Raw genomic sequence first — 21375 nt, 5'->3', positions numbered from 1 at the left:
TTTTTGGTACCCTTCCCCTGATCTGTGCCTCGACACGATCCTGTCTCGGAGCTCTACGGACAATACCTTCGACCTCATGGCTTGGTTTTTGCTCTGTGGGACCTTATATAGACAGGTGTGTGCCTTTCCAAATCATGTCCAATCAATTTAATTTACCACAGGTGGACCAATCAAGTTGTAGAAGCATCTCAAGGGTGATCAATGGAAACAGGATGCACCCGAGCTCAATTTCGAGTCTCATAGCAAAGGGTCTGAATACTTATGTAAATAAGGTATTTCTGTTTTTATGTTTAATAAATTAGCAAACATCATTATGGGGTATTGTGTGTAGATTGATGAGCAAAAAAATTATTTTAATCCATTTTAGAAAAAGGCAGTAACGTAACAAAATGTGGAAAAAGTCAAGGGGTCTGAATACTTTCCGAATGCACTGTATGTATATGTATGTATGTATCAAGGTGACATCTAGATGGTTATCAATATTAGTTAGTCAGCCACGCCAAACGGTCTTGAGTGGCAACAAATCTGCCCAATTAGCTGATTCACTTTCCATACACCCACTACTTTTGGCACACCCACTCGACCATACTCCGGTCACCATATTGGGCTGCAGCTATCCTTACTTGGAGCTGTGGGGCAAGCAGCAGACCGCTCAGCATCAAAACAGGGACCCCCAAGTAGGAAATTTGAGCTGAGCTGATTATGAACTGAAGTACTTTAGGTATTGCACCCTACTACCTTTATAGTGCAAAAGTGTACACTATCCATAGGGCTCGGGTCAAAAGTACTGCACTATATAGGGAATAGGGTGCCATTTGATAAGCATTGTCTGGCATTTTGATTTGGGGCTTGCTATAGACATGAAAGTAAATGAATCAGCCTAAAGGGTGAATGTTGCTGCATTTCTCTCCATAGGCTTCACATACCAATATGAGACTACCGGTAAGTACACATCATAATGGGAGTTGCCAGATTGGATGAAGCAATCGATATAAGGGTCCAGCCAGTTGCTTTGTCAGCCTTTCAACAGCACCCGATGTCACAGGAAGGCCAAAAAGATCTTCAAGGACATCAACCACTCGAGCCACTGGCTGTTCACCCCGCTATCATCCAGAAGGCGAGGTCAGTACAGGTGCATCAAAGCTGGGACAGAGAGAATGAAAAACAGCTTCTATCTCAAGGCCTTCAGACTGTTAAATAGCCATCACTAGCACATTAGAGGCTGCTGCTGCCTATTGAAATCACTGGCCACTTTAATAATAATAATATGCCATTTAGCAGACGCTTTTATCCAAAGCGACTTACAGTCATGCGTGCATACATTTTTTGTGTATGGGTGGTCCCGGGGATCGAACCCAATACCTTGGCGTTACAAGCGCCGTGCTCTACCAGCTGAGCTACAGAAGACCACACTAGTCACTTTAATAATGTTTACATATCTTGCACTACTCATCTCATATGTATACAGTGAGGGAAAAAAGTATTTCATCCCCTGCTGATTTTGTACGTTTGTCCACTGACAAAGAAATGATCTCTTAAAGGGAGTGCTCCTAATTACATTTACATTTACATTTACGTCATTTAGCAGACGCTCTTATCCAGAGCGACTTACAAATAGGTGCATTCACCTTATAGCCAGTGGGATAACCACTTTACAATGTTTGTTGTTTTTTTTTTTGTTTTTTTTTGGGGGGGGGGGGGGGGGGGTAGAAGGATTACTTTATCCTATCCCAGGTATTCCTTAAAGAGGTGGGGTTTCAAATGTCTCCGGAAGGTGGTGAGTGACTCCGCTGTCCTGGCGTCGTGAGGGAGCTTGTTCCACCATTGGGGTGCCAGAGCAGCGAACAGTTTTGACTGGGCTGAGCGGGAACTATGCTTCCGCAGAGATAGGGGAGCCAGCAGGCCAGAGGTGGATGAACGCAGTGCCCTCGTTTGGGTGTAGGGACTGATCAGAGCCTGAAGGTACGGAGGTGCCGTTCCCCTCACAGCTCCGTAGGCAAGCACCATGGTCTTGTAGCAGATGCAAGCTTCAACTGGAAGCCAGTTAATGTGCGGAGGAGCGGGGTGACGTGAGAGAACTTGGGAAGGTTGAACACCAGACGGGCTGCGGCATTCTGGATGAGTTGTAGGGGTTTAATGGCACAGGCAGGGAGCCTAGCCAACAGCGAGTTGCAGTAATCCAGACGGGAGATGACAAGTGCCTGGATTAGGACCTGTGCCGCTTCCTGTGTAAGGCAGGGTCGTACTCTCCGAATGTTGTAGAGCATGAACCTACAGGATCGGGTCACCACCTTGATGTTAGCGGAGAACGACAGGGTGTTGTCCAGGGTCACGCCAAGGCTCTTCGCACTCTGGGAGGAGGACACAACGGAGTTGTCAACCGTGATGGCGAGATCATGGAACGGGCAGTCCTTCCCCGGGAGGAAGAGCAGCTCCGTCTTGCCGAGGTTCAGCTTGAGGTGGTGATTCGTCATCCATACTGATATGTCTGCCAGACATGCAGAGATGCAATTCGCCACCTGGTTATCAGAAGGGGGAAAGGAGAAGATTAGTTGTGTGTCGTCAGCGTAGCAATGATAGGAGAGGCCATGTGAGGATATGACAGAGCCAAGTGACTTGGTGTATAGCGAGAATAGGAGAGGGCCTAGAACTGAGCCCTGGGGGACACCAGTGGTGAGAGCACGTGGTGCGGAGACAGCTTCTCGCCACGCCACTTGGTAGGAGCGACCGGTCAGGTAGGACGCAATCCAAGAGTGAGCCGCGCCGGAGATGCCCAGCTCGGAGAGGGTGGAGAGGAGGATCTGATGGTTCACAGTATCAAAGGCAGCAGACAGGTCTAGAAGGACAAGAGCAGAGGAGAGAGAGTTAGCTTTAGCAGTGCGGAGAGCCTCTGTGACACAGAGAAGAGCAGTCTCAGTTGAATGACCAGTCTTGAAACCTGACTGGTTTGGATCAAGAAGGTCATTCTGAGAGAGATAGCAAGAGAGTTGGCTAAAGACGGCACGCTCAATAGTTTTGGAGAGAAAAGAAAGAAGGGATACTGGTCTGTAGTTGTTGACATCAGAGGGATCGAGTGTTGGTTTTTTGAGAAGGGGTGCAACTCTCGCTCTCTTGAAGACGGAAGGGACATAGCCAGCGGTCAAGGATGAGTTGATCAGCGAGGTGAGGTAAGGGAGAAGGTCACCGGAGATGGTCTGGAGAAGAGAGGAGGGGATAGGGTCAAGCGGGCAGGTTGTTGGGCGGCCTGCCGTCACAAGTCGCAAGATTTTATCTGGAGAGAGAGGGGAGAAAGAAGTCAAAGCATAGGGTAGGGCAGTGTGAGCAGGACCAGCAGTGTCATTTGACTTAACAAACGAGGATCGGATGTCGTCAACCTTCTTTTCAAAATGGTTGACGAAGTCATCCACAGAGAGGGAGGAAGGGGGGGGGGGATTCAGCAGGGAGGAGAATGTGGCAAAGAGCTTCCTAGGGTTAGAGGCGGATGCTTGGAATTTAGAGTGGTAGAAAGTGGCCTTAGCAGCAGAAACAGATGAAGGAAAATGTAGAGAGGAGGGAGTGAAAAGATGCCAGGTCTGCAGGGAGTCTAGTTTTCTTCCATTTCCGCTCAGCTGCCTGGAGCTCTGTTCTGTGAGCTCGCAATGAGTCATCAAGCCACGGAGCTGGAGGGGAGGACCGAGCCGGCCGGGAGGATAGGGGACATAGAGAGTCAAAGGATGCAGAAAGGGAGGAGAGGAGGGTTGAGGAGGCAGAATCAGGAGATTGGAGGGAGAAGGATTGAGCAGAGGGAAGAGATGATAGGATGGAAGAGGAGAGAGTAGCGGGAGAGAGAGAGCGAAGGTTGCGACGGCGCATTACCATCTGTGTAGGGGCAGAGTGAGTAGTGTTGGAGGAGAGGGAGAGACAAAAGGATACAAAGTAGTGGTCGGAGACTTGGAGGGGAGTTGCAGTGAGATTAGTAGAAGAACAGCATCTAGTAAAGATGAGGTCAAGCGTATTGCCTGCCTTGTGAGTAGGGGGGGACGGTGAGAGGGTGAGGTCAAAAGAGGAGAGGAGTGGAAAGAAGGAGGCAGAGAGAAATGAGTCAAATGTAGACGTAGGGAGGTTAAAATCCCCCAGAACTGTGAGGGGTGAGCCATCCTCAGGAAAGGAACTTGTCAAGCTCATTGATGAACTCTCCAAGGGAACCTGGAGGGCGATAGATGACAAGGATATTAAGCTTAAATGGGCTAGTGACTGTGACAGCATGGAATTCAAATGAGGAGACAGACAGATGGGTCAAGGGAAAAATTGAGAATGTCCACTTGGGAGAGATGAGGATTCCTGTGCCACCACCCCGCTGACCAGATGCTCTCGGGGTATGCGAGAACACATGGTCAGACGAGGAGAGAGCAGCAGGAGTAGCAGTGTTTTCGGTGGTAATCCATGTTTCCGTCAGCGCCAGGGACTGGAGGGTAGCATAGGCTGGGATGAAGTCTGCCTTGTTGGCAGCAGAACGGCAGTTCCAGAGGCTGCCTGAGACCTGGAACTCCACGTGGGTCGTGCGTGCAGGGACCACCAGGTTAGAGAGGCAGCAGCCACGCGGTGTGAGGCGTTTGTGTAGCCTGTGCGGAGAGGAGAGAACAGGGATAGGCAGAGGCATAGTTGACAGGCTGCAGCAGATGGCTACAATAATGCAGAGGAGATCGGAATAAAATGAACTAAACATCTGGGAAAGGAGAGAGCGGGGCCTCCCTCACCACAACTCCCAAATATAACTCTCCCAACTTCCACCTCAGAAACTATAATTGTTGTAAACTACAGCGGTTCAATGTTTTCTAGGAATAGACTAACATAGTTTATTCAGCTAGCTAACTAGGTGCAGTATTATTCCGTGAAAAACGTCCGGGCACCTCGTCATAAGACGCCGCAGCCAGCTAGCATGCCGGTCTCCAACAGCAGGGTTTAGCGCCAATACTCAGCCACAACAACCACCAGTGTATCAACACACAAGCAGATCGTCCGTGTCTAACGTTGTGGGTTAGTCCCGACAGCTTGAGCGAGTCCGTCGTCAACTTATTCAGCCAGTTAGTTAGCTAGAATAGTTAGCAAACTAGCTAGCCATTGCTTTCAGACAAAGAAGAACCCCTCCTTTCACGGCACGAACACACAGAGAGAGCCAAACTAACGTTAACTAGTCACCCATGTCCCGAATTCCTTGAGCGACTCGGGCTATCAATATGTAAAAAACAAAACACAAGTGTAGGTTATGACTTACCCCTAGCAGCTACTGTTAGCTAGCCAAGTGCAAAGCTAGCCACTGAATTGACTCAGCCAGTTCGCGTCTGTTCGCTCGGTCGTTCCAGCTATTGTTTACAAGTAGCTATCCAGGTTGCAACAAGCTTGCTAATTTTCGAGCACAGTAGCCACTTGCTGCCTAACGTTAACGGTTCAGACAATGAGGTTAGAAAACAGCTGAATGGTAGGCAATTATTGTATGTAATTATTGTAGGCAGCCAGCTGGCGTAATTACAGGCACTCTCAGGCGTGAAACAACTATACCGTTGCTAATAGCTACTCGCCAGCTAGTCCAGGTGGTGAGTTAGCTAGCTAGCTAGCTTCGTGCTACACCCGGCACCGCCGAATACAACACTAACCTACAATAATTACATACAATAACTACCTACAACAACCCACGATACCTACCTACAATACCTAACTACAATCTAAATACATAGTTTAAGCCTTACTCGACAAAGCCCAAGCTATGTATAAAGCCAAACTTACCCGACTCCAAGCTCCTCACCTGCTCACCTCCTCACCCCACAAGACATGCTAATCTCAGTTTGTTACCTGTATAAAAGACACCCGTCCACAGAAGCAATCAATCAATCAGATTCCAAACTCCACCATGGCCAAGACCAAAGAGCTCTCCAAGGATTTCAGGGACAAGATTGTAGACCTACACAAGGCTGGAATGGGCAACAAGACCATCACCAAGAAAATTGGTGAGAAGGTGACAACAGTTGGTGCGATTATTCACAAATGGAAGAAACACAAAATAACTGTCAATCTCCCTCAGCCTGGGGCTCCATGCAAGATCTCACCTCGTGGAGTTGCAATGATCATGAGAATGGTGAGGAATCAGCCCAGAACTACACGGGAGGATCTTGTCAATGATCTCAAGGCAGCTGGGACCATAGTCACCAAGAAAACAATTGGTAACACACTACGCCGTGAAGGACTGAAATCCTGCAGCGCCCACAAGGTCCCATTGCTCAAGAAAGCACATATACATGCCCATCTGAAGTATGCCAATGAACATCTGAATGATTCAGCGGAGAACTGGGTGAAAGTGTTGTGGTCAGATGAGACCAAAATGGAGCTCTTTGGCATCAACTCAACTCGCTGTGTTTGGAGGAGGAGGAATGCTGCCTATGACCCCAAGAACACCATCCCCACCGTCAAACATGGAGTTGGAAACATTATGCTTTGGGGGTGTTTTTCTGCTAAGGGGACAGGACAACTTCACCGCATCAAAGGGACGATAGACGAGGCCATGTACCGTCAAATCTTGGGTGAGAACCTCCTTCCCTCAGCCAGGGCATTGAAAATGGGTCGTGGATGGGTATTCCAGCATGACAATGACCCAAAACACATGGCCAAGGCAACAAAGGAGTGACTCAAGAAGAACCAGATTAAGGTCCTGGAGTGGCCTAGCCAGTCTCCAGACCTTAATCCCATAGAAAATCCGTGGAGGGAGCTGAAGGTTCGAGTTGCCAAACGCTCGAAACCTTAATGACTTGGAGAAGATCTGCAAAGAGGAGTGGGACAAAATCCCTCCTGAGATGTGTGCAAACCTGGTGGCCAACTACAAGAAACGTCTGACCTCTGTGATTGCCAACAAGGGTTTTGCCACCAAGTACTAAGTCATGTTTTGCAGAGGGGTCAAATACTTATTTCCCTCATTAAAAAGCAAATCAATTTATAACATTTTTGACATGCATTTTTCTGGATTTTTTTGTTGTTATTCTGTCTCTCACTGTTCAAATAAACCTACCATTAAAATTATAGACTGATCATTTCTTTGTCAGTGGTCAAACGTACAAAATCAGCAGGGGATCAAATACTTTTTTCCCCTCACTGTATACTGCATTCTATTCTATAATATTCTACTGTATCTTAGTCCATGCCGCTCTGTCATTGCTCGTCCATATATGTATATTTTCTTAAATTCCATTCCTAACTAGTTTTGTGTGTATAAGGTATATGTTGTGAAATTGTTAGATATTACTGCATTGTCGGAGCTAGAAGCACAAGCATTTCGCTTCACCCGCTATAACATCTGCTAAACACGTGTATGTGACAAATAACATTTGATTTGATTTTAACAGAGTTATGTATGAATGTTATGTTGAACTCCAAGGTAAAATGTCACTGGGGTCAACTCAAGCACTGACTTGTCTTGGGCAATGTTCCAAATTACACCCAGGGAATAGGGTGCCATTTGGGATGTAGCCTTGCTTTGCCCCTGGTAATAGCATCCAAGATAAATAGCTACTCCTCAAAGCTTATTCACCAGACATACTGACATTGACACTTTTTATAGTCAGGTAAACAATCCAAGGCTATATCCTCATCCCAAGGAGATTAACCTGCTTGGCGAGAACATAGGTATGTAGCCTATTGCAGTCTCTCCAATCCACTGTTGGGTTTATGAAGAAAATGTTTTTAGCCAAAGTTTCTAATTTGGTATGGCAAAGTGGTATTTTATACTGCAGGGAAGGACAAGTGGTATTTTATACTGCGGGGGAGGCTAGAGTAACAATCTGCAAAACTACACAAATATGTAGCTACTGTATTAAATTAAATGGACAATAATATGAATAAGGCCTTGTTATAATTCACCTATTTACCCATATAATTACCACTGTGGTCAAGCCTTCAATGATGCTGTACATTTCAAACAAATGAAATGTAACTGAAAGACTAATTATAATGTTGCATGGAGACTTCACATTGAACTTTTTTTACCTTGATGACAAACATCAGCCCTGCTGTCTGTCTGTCTGTCTTTGTTGTTAGTTTGCTAGTCTTGGTATTTTTCCACTTGCACAGAAGACGCCCCCATGTAGCTATCTTCACCTCTAACTAGCTACGTATCGCTTGTTTTTCCCTACGTAGCTCGGGGCTCATAGCTTGAGTTCAGCACTGATCGAGCCCTATTCCTCAGCCGACCATTGCAGTGAACAGTCAGAAGCCAGTCGTGTCTCTCTCCGAGGCCGGATGGTAAAATCCAACCTCCAGCGGATCTTAAACAGTCATTGCTTTGCTCGCGAGAAAGAAGGAAAACCACAGTGCTGTACTACAATGGCGGATTTAAGTAGTAACGTTAATATTTGTGACATGATTGGCAAGTAAGTGAAGACGGAGAAAATAGCGAAGTGAAGTGGGGGATGGTGCATTTTTCAGTGACGAGGAAGTAGCTACGAATATAAACTGGGATTTAATTTCTTATGACGTGTAAAATATTAATATTTGTCCAGAACTGGTTAGCTAGCTAGGCAATCTATGAAAAATATCCTAAATCAATTTGGAGTGAAGAATGATATTGTTTCAGGTTAGTCCTCTCCCTTACCGTTATCCTAAACTAGCTAGCCTAGAGACGTCATTTATATAACAGAAGCTAGGCTAAACGGTTAGCTTGCTAGCTACATTATCAAGGTCCTCTAGGAAGCCTAGCTATATCAATTATCACATTTCATAAATGGAACACCTTAACCATTTATTTCAATGGTTGCCAATGACATCGTTTTGTAGTTTAGCTAGATAAGATGAGCTAACGTTAGCTGTGAGTGTGTAGTTAGCTAGCTTGCCACCTGAAAGCACACATAGTCAGGTAGCTAGCCACCGTTAACTCGCTGGTCAACGAATTAAAAGGGCCAAAATGAAACTGTCATTAGAATGGCTTGTTTCATGGATGAGCAACTTAAAAAACAGAAGAAACACGCATTGTGGAAATCCGCGTCCGTTGTTACCTTTTGTCTCTCTAAACACAATTTATTATTTAATCAGGGGCTCAGTTGGTAGAGCATGGCGCTTGCAACGCCAGGGTTGTGGGTTCGATTCCCACGGGTGGCCAGTATGAAAACTGTAAGTCGCTCTGGATAAGAACGTTTGCTAAATGACTAAAATGTAAGGCCTAAGTGACGCATCGTCGGTCCTCCATTTTGACGTCACAAACGCTTTTACAGTTACATTGTAACATTACACCTTTATAATATTCGTCCCTCAAAATGATACACCCAAAACAATATTGGAGTCATAATGTCAAAGTATGTTTTGAGTTCATCAGAATAAATGAAAGAATGTTGCAATTACATATCTACGTGGGATGAATTCATTATTTCATGTAGTATGAAGAAAGAGAAAAAAAAATTATGCACTCACTAACTGTAAGTCGCTCTGGATAAGAGCGTCTGCTAAATGACGTAAATGTAGTAGGCTACTTATACTTTTGACTGGCAGGTTTTTGTTCATAGTTCATCGGGCAGATACGCATTTTAGATTGTGCACGTTTTTCCCATCGTGGGGCATTCCGAGTCTTTTCGGCTCCGTTCACTTAAACGAGCCGGCTCCCAAACGGCTCTTCGTTCAAAATGTACCTAGCTAAAACCCTGGGGAAAAAAAATCCCGATATCCAACGTATAGCGCAAAAGGTAAGCTACAATTATGTCAGATCGTGAAATGCGCGTTCAAATACAATTTTACCTGCCCCCCCCCCAAAAAAAATGTATGCCCTGAAAAAATTAGCGTGACACGCTCTCCCCACTATGTATTGTTTTTGCGGTGAGGGGAGGATTCACCCTCTCGATAATAACGTTGTTTTTTAGCTCAAAAGGCAGCAGTAGCAGTCAGCGCCAAATGAACGGCTCTTTCACCGATGCGATTCGGCTCCCGACGTTCACCAAAAAGAGTCGTTCGTTCGCGAATGACCCATCACTAGTGCCCTCCTGATTCAAGGCAGCCTCCAGATGTTCCCTGAAGGGCGTTAGGCAACCTTCTGTGTACCATACAATGCTATCATCACATACATGATGGATCATGTTTATTAATGATGTCGTTTTGCCTTGGAATAATACAATTTGTTTAGATTATATGGCTTTAGTGTGACATTACATTTTGCCCTTTCAATGAGTATCACAATTATGAAGGAGGTGGTGAGCTCACAAGCAGTAGCGGTGCTTGGGTAAAATGACTGGGGATGCCAATCCAGGGAAAGAAAGCCATATTACAACCTATATGTTGTGGTAATTGTTGTGATAAAGCATTTTGCTACACCTGCAATAACATCTGCTAAATATGTGTATGTGACCAATAAAATTTGATTTGATCATTGCGTTGTTTGCTCTATAACCTGTTAGTTCACATGCCTTGCGACCGTGATCCTAAAGCCGAAAAAATAAGAAGACGCAGTGGCAGAGTAAATTCAACCACATCTTTTGTTTCATCACAAAACCGGAGAGCAACCTCTGTCCGGTAAAGTCCACAAAGCATATTGCATGTAACAAACAGTTACATGACCTACAGCATGGTCAAGCAAGTTAATATTAACAACATTTTCAGACTAGTAAACAACTATTGATTTAAAACCACTGAGAGTTACCGCAAGTCGCAAAGAGAACTGGAGCTGCCGCGACTCTTCCAGCACCATTTCAACTTCATCATCAAATCACCGCTGCTTAGTCTAATACAGTGTCAACTAAAGATACCAAAAACAATTTAGTCCAATCAACGTACGCTAAATATGTGGATGTCTATGGATCTGATTTCTGTGTGTTTGTGCAAGTAGAAAAAAAACATGTTGACTCACCCACTGTCTTTTCGTGTTGACGAAACGGTCTATGACTCAGTTATACAGCTTTTATTTTTTGTTGTCCTAGGCTACCTGGCTAAAAGGCTTGCTCGCTAGCCTAACTTCCTTTCATGGGCATAAATGCATAACATTAGCCTACTATATCTAGCTACATATTGAACTTACATCCTCTCAGGCCAGGGGCACAATGTATGAATTTATGGTTGGATCAGAATTGCCGTTATAATCATTGGCCAGTACAGAGAATTAAGTAAAACCACAAGTCCAAATCCCGATCTCCATCCATGGCTAATTTAGGAAAGGGACAATTTTAACTAGCTAGCTAGTCACTGGAGGACAACGATCCAACATTTCAAGTTTTTGTTTTCTCTGATGTTTTGCTCTCGATGTGATTGGAGTGAAGACAAATCCAAACTGGCTTCCTTTGCCACTTTTTTATGGTGCACAGGACCATTCACAGTTGAGCGCACTCAGTTTAGCTCAACGCTGATTGGCTATTGTTTTATACTTTTTTTTATCAAGGGAGGCCAAATGCTCGCTGGCTTCCCTTGCATTCAATACTACAGGCGGCAACAATGTCATACTCTTTTGAATCAGACAGCATCAGATCAATGGCCTACACTAACAGAGCTAGAGGGGCGCTGTTTCGCTCGCTCTGATGCTTTCTCCGGTGAGATACATTCAGCCTCTTGCGAATTGAAGGACAATTATGAAACACAGAGAGACGAAACAGACAATTATTGTATGTTGTTTTTATTTATTTTTGTGGGGAAGCCTGGCTTCCCTTGGCATCCATGAATACACGCCACTGCCTACATGGACAACAGTTCCAACCAATATAATGCAGTATGAGGGTGAATGAAATCACACAATCAGTATTTTGGTTACCAATTTTACTTGCACTTGATACATCAAGCTTTGTTGCGCATAATCACATCACCGTTAAACACCCACGCCATCATTCCTGCACTTATCCGACCAAGCCATTATCTAGTCGGCCTGTATTACACCAAATAATTAAAATACACTGGGCAACACAAGATTTAAGCCACATTATCTCGCATATTCAGAGTCTTATTGCAATCAAAAGCTTAAAAACAAAAATGAAAGATGAATCTGTGTCTCTCCCTCCCCTCCCTGTCCAGCCTGTCCCTACACTGTTGTAGTACCCGCAGTCCGGGGCCTCTGTGGTGCTCCTGATGCCCCTCTCCCACCCCTGAAGATCCCAGGTGGGCGAGGGAATGGTCAACGGGATCACACTCCTTCAGCTCGGCCGCTCTACTCTGTGAGTACATGCGCACATTTAACAACGCTCATGCAAATGCAACCATAATAGAATCTTTCATATGAAACATTCATATTATGCATACTCCTATAACACACCAAGACATCACACGCACTCATTGCATACTGCAAATATATTTAAGATATTACAATTTAAAGCTGCAATATGTTACTTTTTGGCCGACCCGACCAAATTCACATAGAAATGTGAGTTATAGATCTGTCTTTCTCATTGAAAGAAAGTCTTAAGAAGCGGTAGATATGTTCTATGTGTGATATTTCTATGCTTCCCGTTAAGTTTCGATTGTGTGTCATTTACTTTCAGTTTTGTACACCAGCTTCAAACAGGTGAAAATTCTATATTTTTGGTAATGTAGTGTATGTGGACATGTGCTCGTCGAACATCTCATTCCAAATTCATGGGCATTAATATGGAGTTGGTCCCCCCTTTGCTTTATAACAGCCTCCACTCTTCTGGGAAGGCTTTCCACTAGATATTGGAACATTGCTGCAGGGACTTGCTTCCATTCAGCCGCAAGAGTATTAGTGAGGTCGGGCACTGATGTTGGGCGATTAGGCCTGGCTCGCAGTCGGCGTTCCAATTCATCCCAAAGGTGTTCGATGGGGTTAAGTTCAGGGCTCTGTGCAGGTCATTCAAGTTCTTCTCGACAAACCATTTCTGTATGGACCTCGCTTTGTGCACTGGGGCATTTTCATGCTGAAACAGGACCTTCCCCAAACTGTTGCCACAAAGTTGGAAGCACAGAATCGTCTAGAATGTCATTGTATGCTGTAGCATAAAGATTTCCTTTCACTGGAACTAAGGAGCCTAGCCCGAACCATGGAAAACAGCCCCAGACCATTATTCCTCCTCCACCTAACTTTACAGTTGGCACTCTGCATTGTGGCAGGTAGCGTCGCCATCCGCCAAACCCAGATTTGTCCGTCGGACTGCCAGATGGTGAAGCGTGATTCATCACTAGAGAGAACGCGTTTCCACTGCTCCAGAGTCCAATGGCGGCGAGCATTATACCACTCCAGCCGACGCTTGGCATTGCGCATGGTGATCTTAGACTTGTGTGGCTGCTCGGCCGTGGAAACCCATTCCATGAAGCTCCCAACGAACAGTTCTTGTGCTGACGTTGCTTCCAGAGGCAGTTTGGAACTCTGTAGTGAGTGTTTCAACCGAGGACAGACAATTTTTACGCACTACTCGCTTCAGCACTCGGTGGTCCCGTTCTGTGAGCTTGTGTGGCCTACCACTTCGCGGCTGTGCTCCTAGACGTTTCCACTTCACAATAACAGCACTTACAGTTGACCCGGGCAGCTCTAGCAGGGCAGAAATTTGACGAACTGACTTGTTGGAAAGGTGGCATCCTATGACGGTGCCACGTTGAAAGTCACTGAGCTCTTCAGTAAGGCCATTTTACTGCCAATGTTTGTCTATAGAGATTGCATGGCTGTGTGCTCGATTTTATACACCTGTCAGCAACGGGTGTGGCTGAAATAGCCTAATCCACTCATTTGAAGGGGTGCCCACATACTTTTGTATATACACTGCTCAAAAAGATAAAGGGAACACTTAAACAACACAATGTAACTCCAAGTCAATCACACTTCTGTGAAATCAAACTGTCCACTTAGGAAGCAACACTGATTGACAATCAATTTCACATGCTGTTGTGCAAATGGAATAGACAACAGGTGGAAATTATAGGCAATTAGCAAGACACCCCCAATAAAGGACTGGTTTTGCAGGTGGTGACCACAGACCACTTCTCAGTTCCTATGCTTCCTGGCTGATGTTTTGGTCACTTTTGAATGCTGGCGGTGCTTTCACTCTAGTGGTAGCATGAGACGGAGTCTACAACCCACACAAGTGGCTCAGGTAGTGCAGCTCATCCAGGATGGCACATCAATGCGAGCTGTGGCAAGAAGGTTTGCTGTGTCTGTCAGCGTAGTGTCCAGAGCATGGAGGCGCCACCAGGAGACGTGGAGGAGGCCGTAGGAGGGCAACAACCCAGCAGCAGGACTGCTACCTCCGCCTTTGTGCAAGGAGGAGCAGGAGGAGCACTGCCAGAGCCCTGCAAAATGACCTCCAGCAGGCCAGAAATGTGCATGTGTCTGCTCAAACGGTCAGAAACAGACTCCATGAGGGTGGTATGAGGGCCCGACGTCCACAGGTGGGGGTTGTGCTTACAGCCCAACACCGTGCAGGACGTTTGGCATTTGCCAGAGAACACCAAGATTGGCAAATTTGCCACTGGCGCCCTGTGCTCTTCACAGATGAAAGCAGGTTCACACTGAGCACGTGACAGAGTCTGGAGACGCCGTGGAGAACGTTCTGCTGCCTGCAACATCCTCCAGCATGACCGGTTTGGCGGTGTGTCAGTCATGGTGTGGGGTGGCATTTCTTTGGGGGGCCGCACAGCCCCCCATGTGCTCGCCAGAGGTAGCCTGACTGCCATTAGGTACCGAGATGAGATCCTCAGACCCCTTGTGAGACCATATGCTGGTGCGGTTGGCCCTGGGTTCCTCCTAATGCAAGACAATGCTAGACCTCATGTGGCTGGAGTGTGTCAGCAGTTCCTGCAAGAGGAAGGCATTGATGCTATGGACTGGCCCACCCGTTCCCCAGACCTGAATCCAATTGAGCACATCTGGGACATCATGTCTCGCTCCATCCACCAACGCCACGTTGCACCACAGACTGTCCAGGAGTTGGCGGATGCTTTAGTCCAGGTCTGGGAGGAGATCCCTCAGGAGACCATCCGCCACCTCATCAGGAGCATGCCCAGGCGTTGTAGGGAGGTCATACAGGCACGTGGAGGCCACACACACTACTGAGCCTCATTTTGACTTGTTTTAAGGACATTACATCAATGTTGGATCAGCCTGTAGTGTGGTTTTCCACTTTAATTTTGAGGGTGACTCCAAATCCAGACCTCCATGGGTTGATACATTTGATTTCCATTGATAATTTTTGTGTGATTTTGTTGTCAGCACATTCAACTATGTAAAGAAAAAAGTATTTAAGATTATTTCATTCATTCAGATCTAGGATGTGTTATTTTAGTGTTCCCTTTATTTTTTTGAGCAGTGTATATTGTATTTCACAGTGGTTTAGATGGTATAATTATGCTCTACATTGCTTGTTTTGTCACATAAACTGAAATTAGGCGAACTATTAGAATTTCAGCGACCAGGAAATGGCGGAGCTATTTCTGCATATTTCACCTTTAACCAGTTGAGCTGACAGCCGTTTTGCAATGTTTCGCTATGGCTTTAGTCATCAATCTAGCAAGAGGGCAATATCTTATTAATGTAGTAGTGTTTCCCCCCTAGAAAGCAATGACCTTTGGCTTTCACCTGGAATTGCTTATTTATGTCTGAGAAAAAAACACTTCAACAATCTAGTACACATATGATCAAGTACACAAAAGTATAATAAAATATAGACAAATATATTATAAAAAATAATAATAATTGTGAACGAATAAGCCTTTTCATACTTTATAATGTGTCCATATATAGTTAGAATTTGTTTTAGGAACATCTACTCAAAATATTTTATCTTCTTTATTAGTTTACCATGACATTAGTGATAGTCAAAATCTGTTACATTTGTGAACGCCTAAATCATCATTTGGGCCATTTAAACTGTGTGTATCCCTCTTATAGACAAGGGGAGAAGGGCTATGTAAAGGGCTCGACTATGTCGTTCTGAGCAAATGCAATGTGTCTGCCTCTGATGTAAAACAAATGTTTGACTTCCACACAATTACTTATTTACTTATTTTAGGTTTGAGGATTTTCTATCGTAGAGCTATGAAACGTATCTATTTAGATCATCCTGCTCGAGACAAATTCAGCGATTGCTTTGCCATGTCTGCCGTGACGCAGTCGAGCTGGATAAATGTTTTTCTAACGTGCTGACTACACCGGGCACGCGCATGTTGATTTTTGTTTATCCACAACAGACTCGGATCAGGACACGCAGGTTGAAATATCAAAACGCACTCTGAACCAACTATATTAATTTGGGCACAGGTTGAAACGCATATGAAACATTCATGGACATTTAGCTAGCTAGCTTGCTGTTGGTAGCTAATTTGTCCTGGGATATAAACAATATAAAGAAAACATTATATATAGCAAGTGTGCCCACTCTGGTATTGGCATGTGCGCTCTAGCCAACAGCTCGCAGATACAGTGTGGGTATAGCCTACATTATGAAATGATTATGGACAAAAGAGCGATATTAGTTTTATTTGTCAAATGGCAGCCAAGCATCAATGATCATGTCACCAGAATAAGACCATCAATATTTATTGGAAAGGAGCATCAAGCTCATCGCTTTGCACTTTGAACACCCTGTGAAGTTCATCATCATTTATTTAATCTGTAGCCTAATAAACTGCATGCTTTCCCGACGAGTCGTAGTGGGAGGACCACACGTCATCACGTGATTCCAAGTTTCGATATGGTGGTTATTATATCAATATTTGCACATAAGTGTTTCCACCGACATTTCTCGGATAATACATTTTACAGACACAAAAAGATCCCAGCTTGTCTATTGGATTTTGTTTTGTCAACTTCTGGAAAGTTAACTGACATTTTCTGTTTCCATCATGATAAACTTAGGCAAATGAATACATTTTCAAAACATTTAGTTGGTTCCCTATTATGGTTAATATATTGTTGAATTCCATTTTAATGCCTGGATTCCGTGAGGAACCTACCTATTGTTCCTGCAGTGATGATTCTTCATCGAATGTTTTCATAATTTATCTGCAGATAATCGCCAAAAAGCATTGGCCTGCCAATAGTCTATGCAAATTAGGGAGCCAAAAGAACGTCTCTCTAACCAACGTGATTCGGTAGGCTACACTGACTAACAAGACTAGAGTCGGTCACTTTAGTTACTGTCTGGCAAGCCTCGACATCCTAGGAAAGGAAACCTAGGAAATCCTTTGGTTTACTTGTCCCGAAGCGATACCATGGATAAATAATCATGTTGCATGATTTATGAATGGCAAAGGTGTATAGGAGATCAACTTTATTCAGTCAGTTCGAAACCTTTTATAAACTAGTCAACACTTGCTGTTCAGTTGTGAATCAAAGCACAGTAAATAGCCTACAATGCGCCATGACTCTGCGTGGCTGGCTATGTGAACGCGAAGGAAAATAAATACATTTCCCAGAAAATAATAATTAGTCGTGGATTTCAACTCATCGTTACCACGTTACGTGGGACATGCAAATTCACGAGCATCATGCTCTCTCTCCCTCCTCCGTGTAAAGAAATTTGACTGCAACCAACCACAGCGCACACACATTGTACTGGAAGGCGGGACAGACGGCAGACTGCGTTTTCCTGTCATCGCTCGCTTTGTGACTGACAGGTGCCTATTCTATCAATAGGTCACTAGAAGATGCATATTGTTGATTCTAGCAGGAGAGGGCACGACAAACTAGCGAATTGAAACATTTAAATGAAAAGTAGCCTAGTTAATATGAAGTGGAAAAAGTAGCCGGCTGACAATGAGTCTGTAACCGGCTGATTAGCTGAGGGCCCGCACAATTGGAAAACACTTGCATATAGTGTGAAGTACTGTTTAAAATAAAAACACCAATTACTTTTCCATTGCTAAAATGTTATTAGTATGCTCTAGTGAACACAATCCTGAAGTCATCCAGGGAGTTGGTTCATAAACGATCCCTTGTTCAAGTGAAATTATTGATTAACGCTCCCTCCTTCCCTCCATGTTGGTTTTCCAGGACCGGAAGTTGACTGTGACAGAGGAGCCTGCGGGGAACGGTCGCCCCGGGATTCTCCACTTCCAAAGTCGGCCCACTGTTTCCAAGGTGATCCACTGGGACGCGGTGCTGAGCGGGAACGCTCTGTATGTGGAGATACCGATGGACCCGCTCCCCGAGGGCAGCAAGGAGAGGTGTGTGCTCTGTATGTGAAGATACGCGTGTATAATTGTTTTGTTTTTTACATTTTGTTTTTGTCATTTAGCAGACGCTCTTATCCAGAGCAACTTACAGTTAGAGAGTGCATACATTTTCATACTGGCCCCCCGTGGGAATCGAACCCACAACCCTGGCGTTGCAAGCGCCATGCTCTACCAACTGAGCTACAGAAGGCCTAATAATCTAATGTTGTCTAACTAACCCTGTCTCCCTCTCTCTCTACAGTTTTGCGGCTCTTTTGGAGTATGCGGAAGAACATCTTGAAGTTGTCAGCGTGTTCGTCTGCTTTTACAAGAACAGAGATGATCGCGGTATGTAAAGCGTATTCACCAAACCTATTATGATCTCAATAGATATCACACACACACACACAGTGAGCTCAAAGTATTGGGACAGTGACATGTTTTTTGTTGGTTTGGCTCTGTACCCCAGCCCTTTGGATTTTAAATGATACAATGACCAAGGTTTAATTTGAGGGTATTTTCATCCATATCGGGTGAACCGTTTAGAAATTACAGCACTTTCTGTACATAGTCCCCCCATTTTAGGAGACTAAAAGTATTGGGACAAATTAACTTAATGTGTGTTAAAGTAGTCAAAAGTTTAGTATTTGGTTCCATATTCCTAGCACGTAATGATTACATCAAGCTTGTGACTACAAACTTGTTGGATGCATTTACTGTTTGTTTTGGTTGTGTTTCAGATTATTTTGTGCCCAATAGAAATGAATGGTAAATAGGGATTGTGCCATTTTGGAGTCACTTTTATTGTAAATAAGAATATAATATGTTTCTAAACACTTCTACATTAATGTGGATGCTACCATGATTACGGATAGTCCTGAATGAATCGTGAATAATGAGAAAGTTGCAGACGCACAAATATCATACCTCCCAAAATGCTAACCTCCCCTGTTATGCTAACCTCTCATCATTACAATGTCTTTGGAGTATGATATTTGTGCATCTAACTTTCTCACACATCATTATTCACGATTCATTCAGGACTATCCAAAACAAGAAAATGTGTGTCACTGTCCCAATACTTTTGGAGCTCATTGTTTATGATGGAAGGTAATTTCTTCTAATATGTGTCCGTGTGTCCCCACAGCTAAACTTGTACGCACGTTCAGCTTTCTGGGCTTCGAGATAGTGAAACCGGGCCATGCCCTTGTCCCGCTACGACCTGACGTTTTCTTCATGGCCTACAACTTTGACAAGGACTCTTCCTCTGATGAGGATTAGCGCTGACCCCTGTGGGGTGTTCCAGGAAGCAGGATCATCAACTTAGCCAGCTAACTTTGATAAACAGCCAGATATAGGCCTCTTTTGATTTTCTGGTTTATTTAGAAAGTTAAACCTGAATATGGGTTTATTGGTTGTCGAGTCAGTCATACCATTTCAATTCAATTTTCTAGGAAAGATTAAGTAATTTCAGAATGTTTACCGTATTTTCTGCACTATAAGGCGCACCGGAGTATAAGCTGCAGCAGCTAAATTAAATGATATTGAATGATGTGTACATATATAAGCCGCACTGGACTATAAGCCGCAGGTGTTTTAATGTTTAATTACCATATGTAAGGGTTCGTGCACAGAGGGGATTGTCGGGAAAGAGACAAACTGTCTCGCTCTCGTAATGTCTGTCTGTCTTGCTCTCGTTCTGTCTCTCGTACCACTCTCGGTTCCACTTTTACTTTTGCGCGCTACCTGTCTCACTCTTTTCCGGCCTCCAGCTTTTCCTGCTGGAGCCCGCCGCTTAAAGGTGGGTGGCGCGGACCGGTCATAGAGCCCATTGAGTTAAAGTTGGTGGACTGTAACCTGTAAAATCCATAGATTTAGGAGGTCTTCTAGTGGCCGTTAGCTGTAAAAAATCCATAGATTAGCCGCACCGTTATATAAGCCGCAGGGTCGAAAAATGGGAAAAAAGGCGCGGCTTATAGTCCGAAAATTACGGTAGTTATGACATTTAGCTGGCTAAGTAACACATTGTTCCTGCTTTCTGGAACAGCCCCCTGCCTAGCCTGGATCCCAACCTGAATTGTGCTGTTTTCACTATTGTTTCACAAACGGTTTCAATGAAGAGATGGTTCAGCCAGACTGAAGTCTGGTGGCCATGCTGTGATGACCACAATTGTGAAGTGAACCAATTGTGTGAAATGGAGCAATTCAGTTTGGGATCCAGGCTTACCCCTGCCCCAACCTTACCCACTGCCCCACCTTCCCCTGTACCACCCAACCCCACTCTCCTATGTGACCCAAGTGCTTACAGCCTTCCATGCTTTTGTGTTCAAATGAAGTGGATGATTAGTTTAGATATTGTATCCCCCAGTTTCACAGCTTGGCTGACATTTCTCTCTCCTCTCTCTTTTATCCCTTTGTTAAGTTCTTTATTATTTAGGTTTCATTGGTATTTTGTTCATTACTTAAGAGGGAACCATGTTTTTAATGACTTTGAGCATATTGCCATTCTCATAACTATTATCATCAATCGATTGTCTGTTTTATTCTTGTTGTGTTGATAGACGGAAGGAGGATTTTTCATTTCTTGAATGTAAAAAATCAAGTAATCAGGTTAACACTTGGGTACTCCAGCTTTTATTTGATTGGCTAAGGTATAAGATATGCTTTTATTTAATTGGCTATATTAGATAAGCTTTTTATTTCATTGGCTAAGCTATAAAAACAAAACATGTCCGCCCACCTTTAATGTGACAAACATTTTGATAAAATCAGTTTGATAAAAAAGCACTCAAGTCCTGACAAATGTAGTAATGTGTGTAAACATTGCTTTTAAGCAAAAACCTCCCCAATATTGGTACTTCATTGCTGGATAATAGCCCTTTAGACTTTAGTGTTGGAGAGCACATGTGAATGCTGTTTTGTGTAACTGGTTTGGGTGCTTCAATGTGAGAACTAAATATCATGTAAAATGACAGATTAATTGGTACAAAGCAACAAAAAAAGTCAAGTCCTTTTTGCTTTTCTTTCATGTATACCTGAAAATTATTGTACCATTGTTTGGATAAAATTGCTGTGATGTTTGATTGAATATTTGGATTAGCATTCCGTTTCTTCATCTAGTTTATAAGTTTGATGTTCACCTTGCATAGTGGGACCTATTGTGCTTCTGTGATAATAAAAGTAAGAAAATACCATTGTCTCCCTGTCTCTTATGCATAGTCTTATGGATTTTTTTCCTATTCTGTATTGTCTTGTTCTTTGTTAATGCACTTTACATTTATTTGATTTAAACAA

General features: G+C 44.0%; 1 protein-coding gene across 1 annotated transcript; it reads left to right on the top strand.

Annotated features, from left to right (window-relative positions):
- The first annotated feature begins 8176 nt into the window (after nt 1-8176).
- On the top strand, nt 8177-21273 carry oaz1b (ornithine decarboxylase antizyme 1b). Its single transcript, XM_084159738.1, is given in 6 exon segments — nt 8177-8393; nt 11998-12049; nt 12051-12137; nt 17921-18093; nt 18344-18429; nt 19229-21273. Coding segments are annotated over 6 exon segments (663 nt in total). The 5' UTR covers nt 8177-8262; the 3' UTR covers nt 19363-21273.
- The last annotated feature ends 102 nt before the right edge of the window (nt 21274-21375 follow it).

This window comes from Coregonus lavaretus, assembly GCF_964263955.1.
Source record: "Coregonus lavaretus genome assembly, chromosome: 4".
In the NCBI taxonomy this organism is placed as follows: domain Eukaryota; kingdom Metazoa; phylum Chordata; class Actinopteri; order Salmoniformes; family Salmonidae; genus Coregonus; species Coregonus lavaretus.
This window is presented reverse-complemented; position numbering and strand designations above follow the sequence as displayed.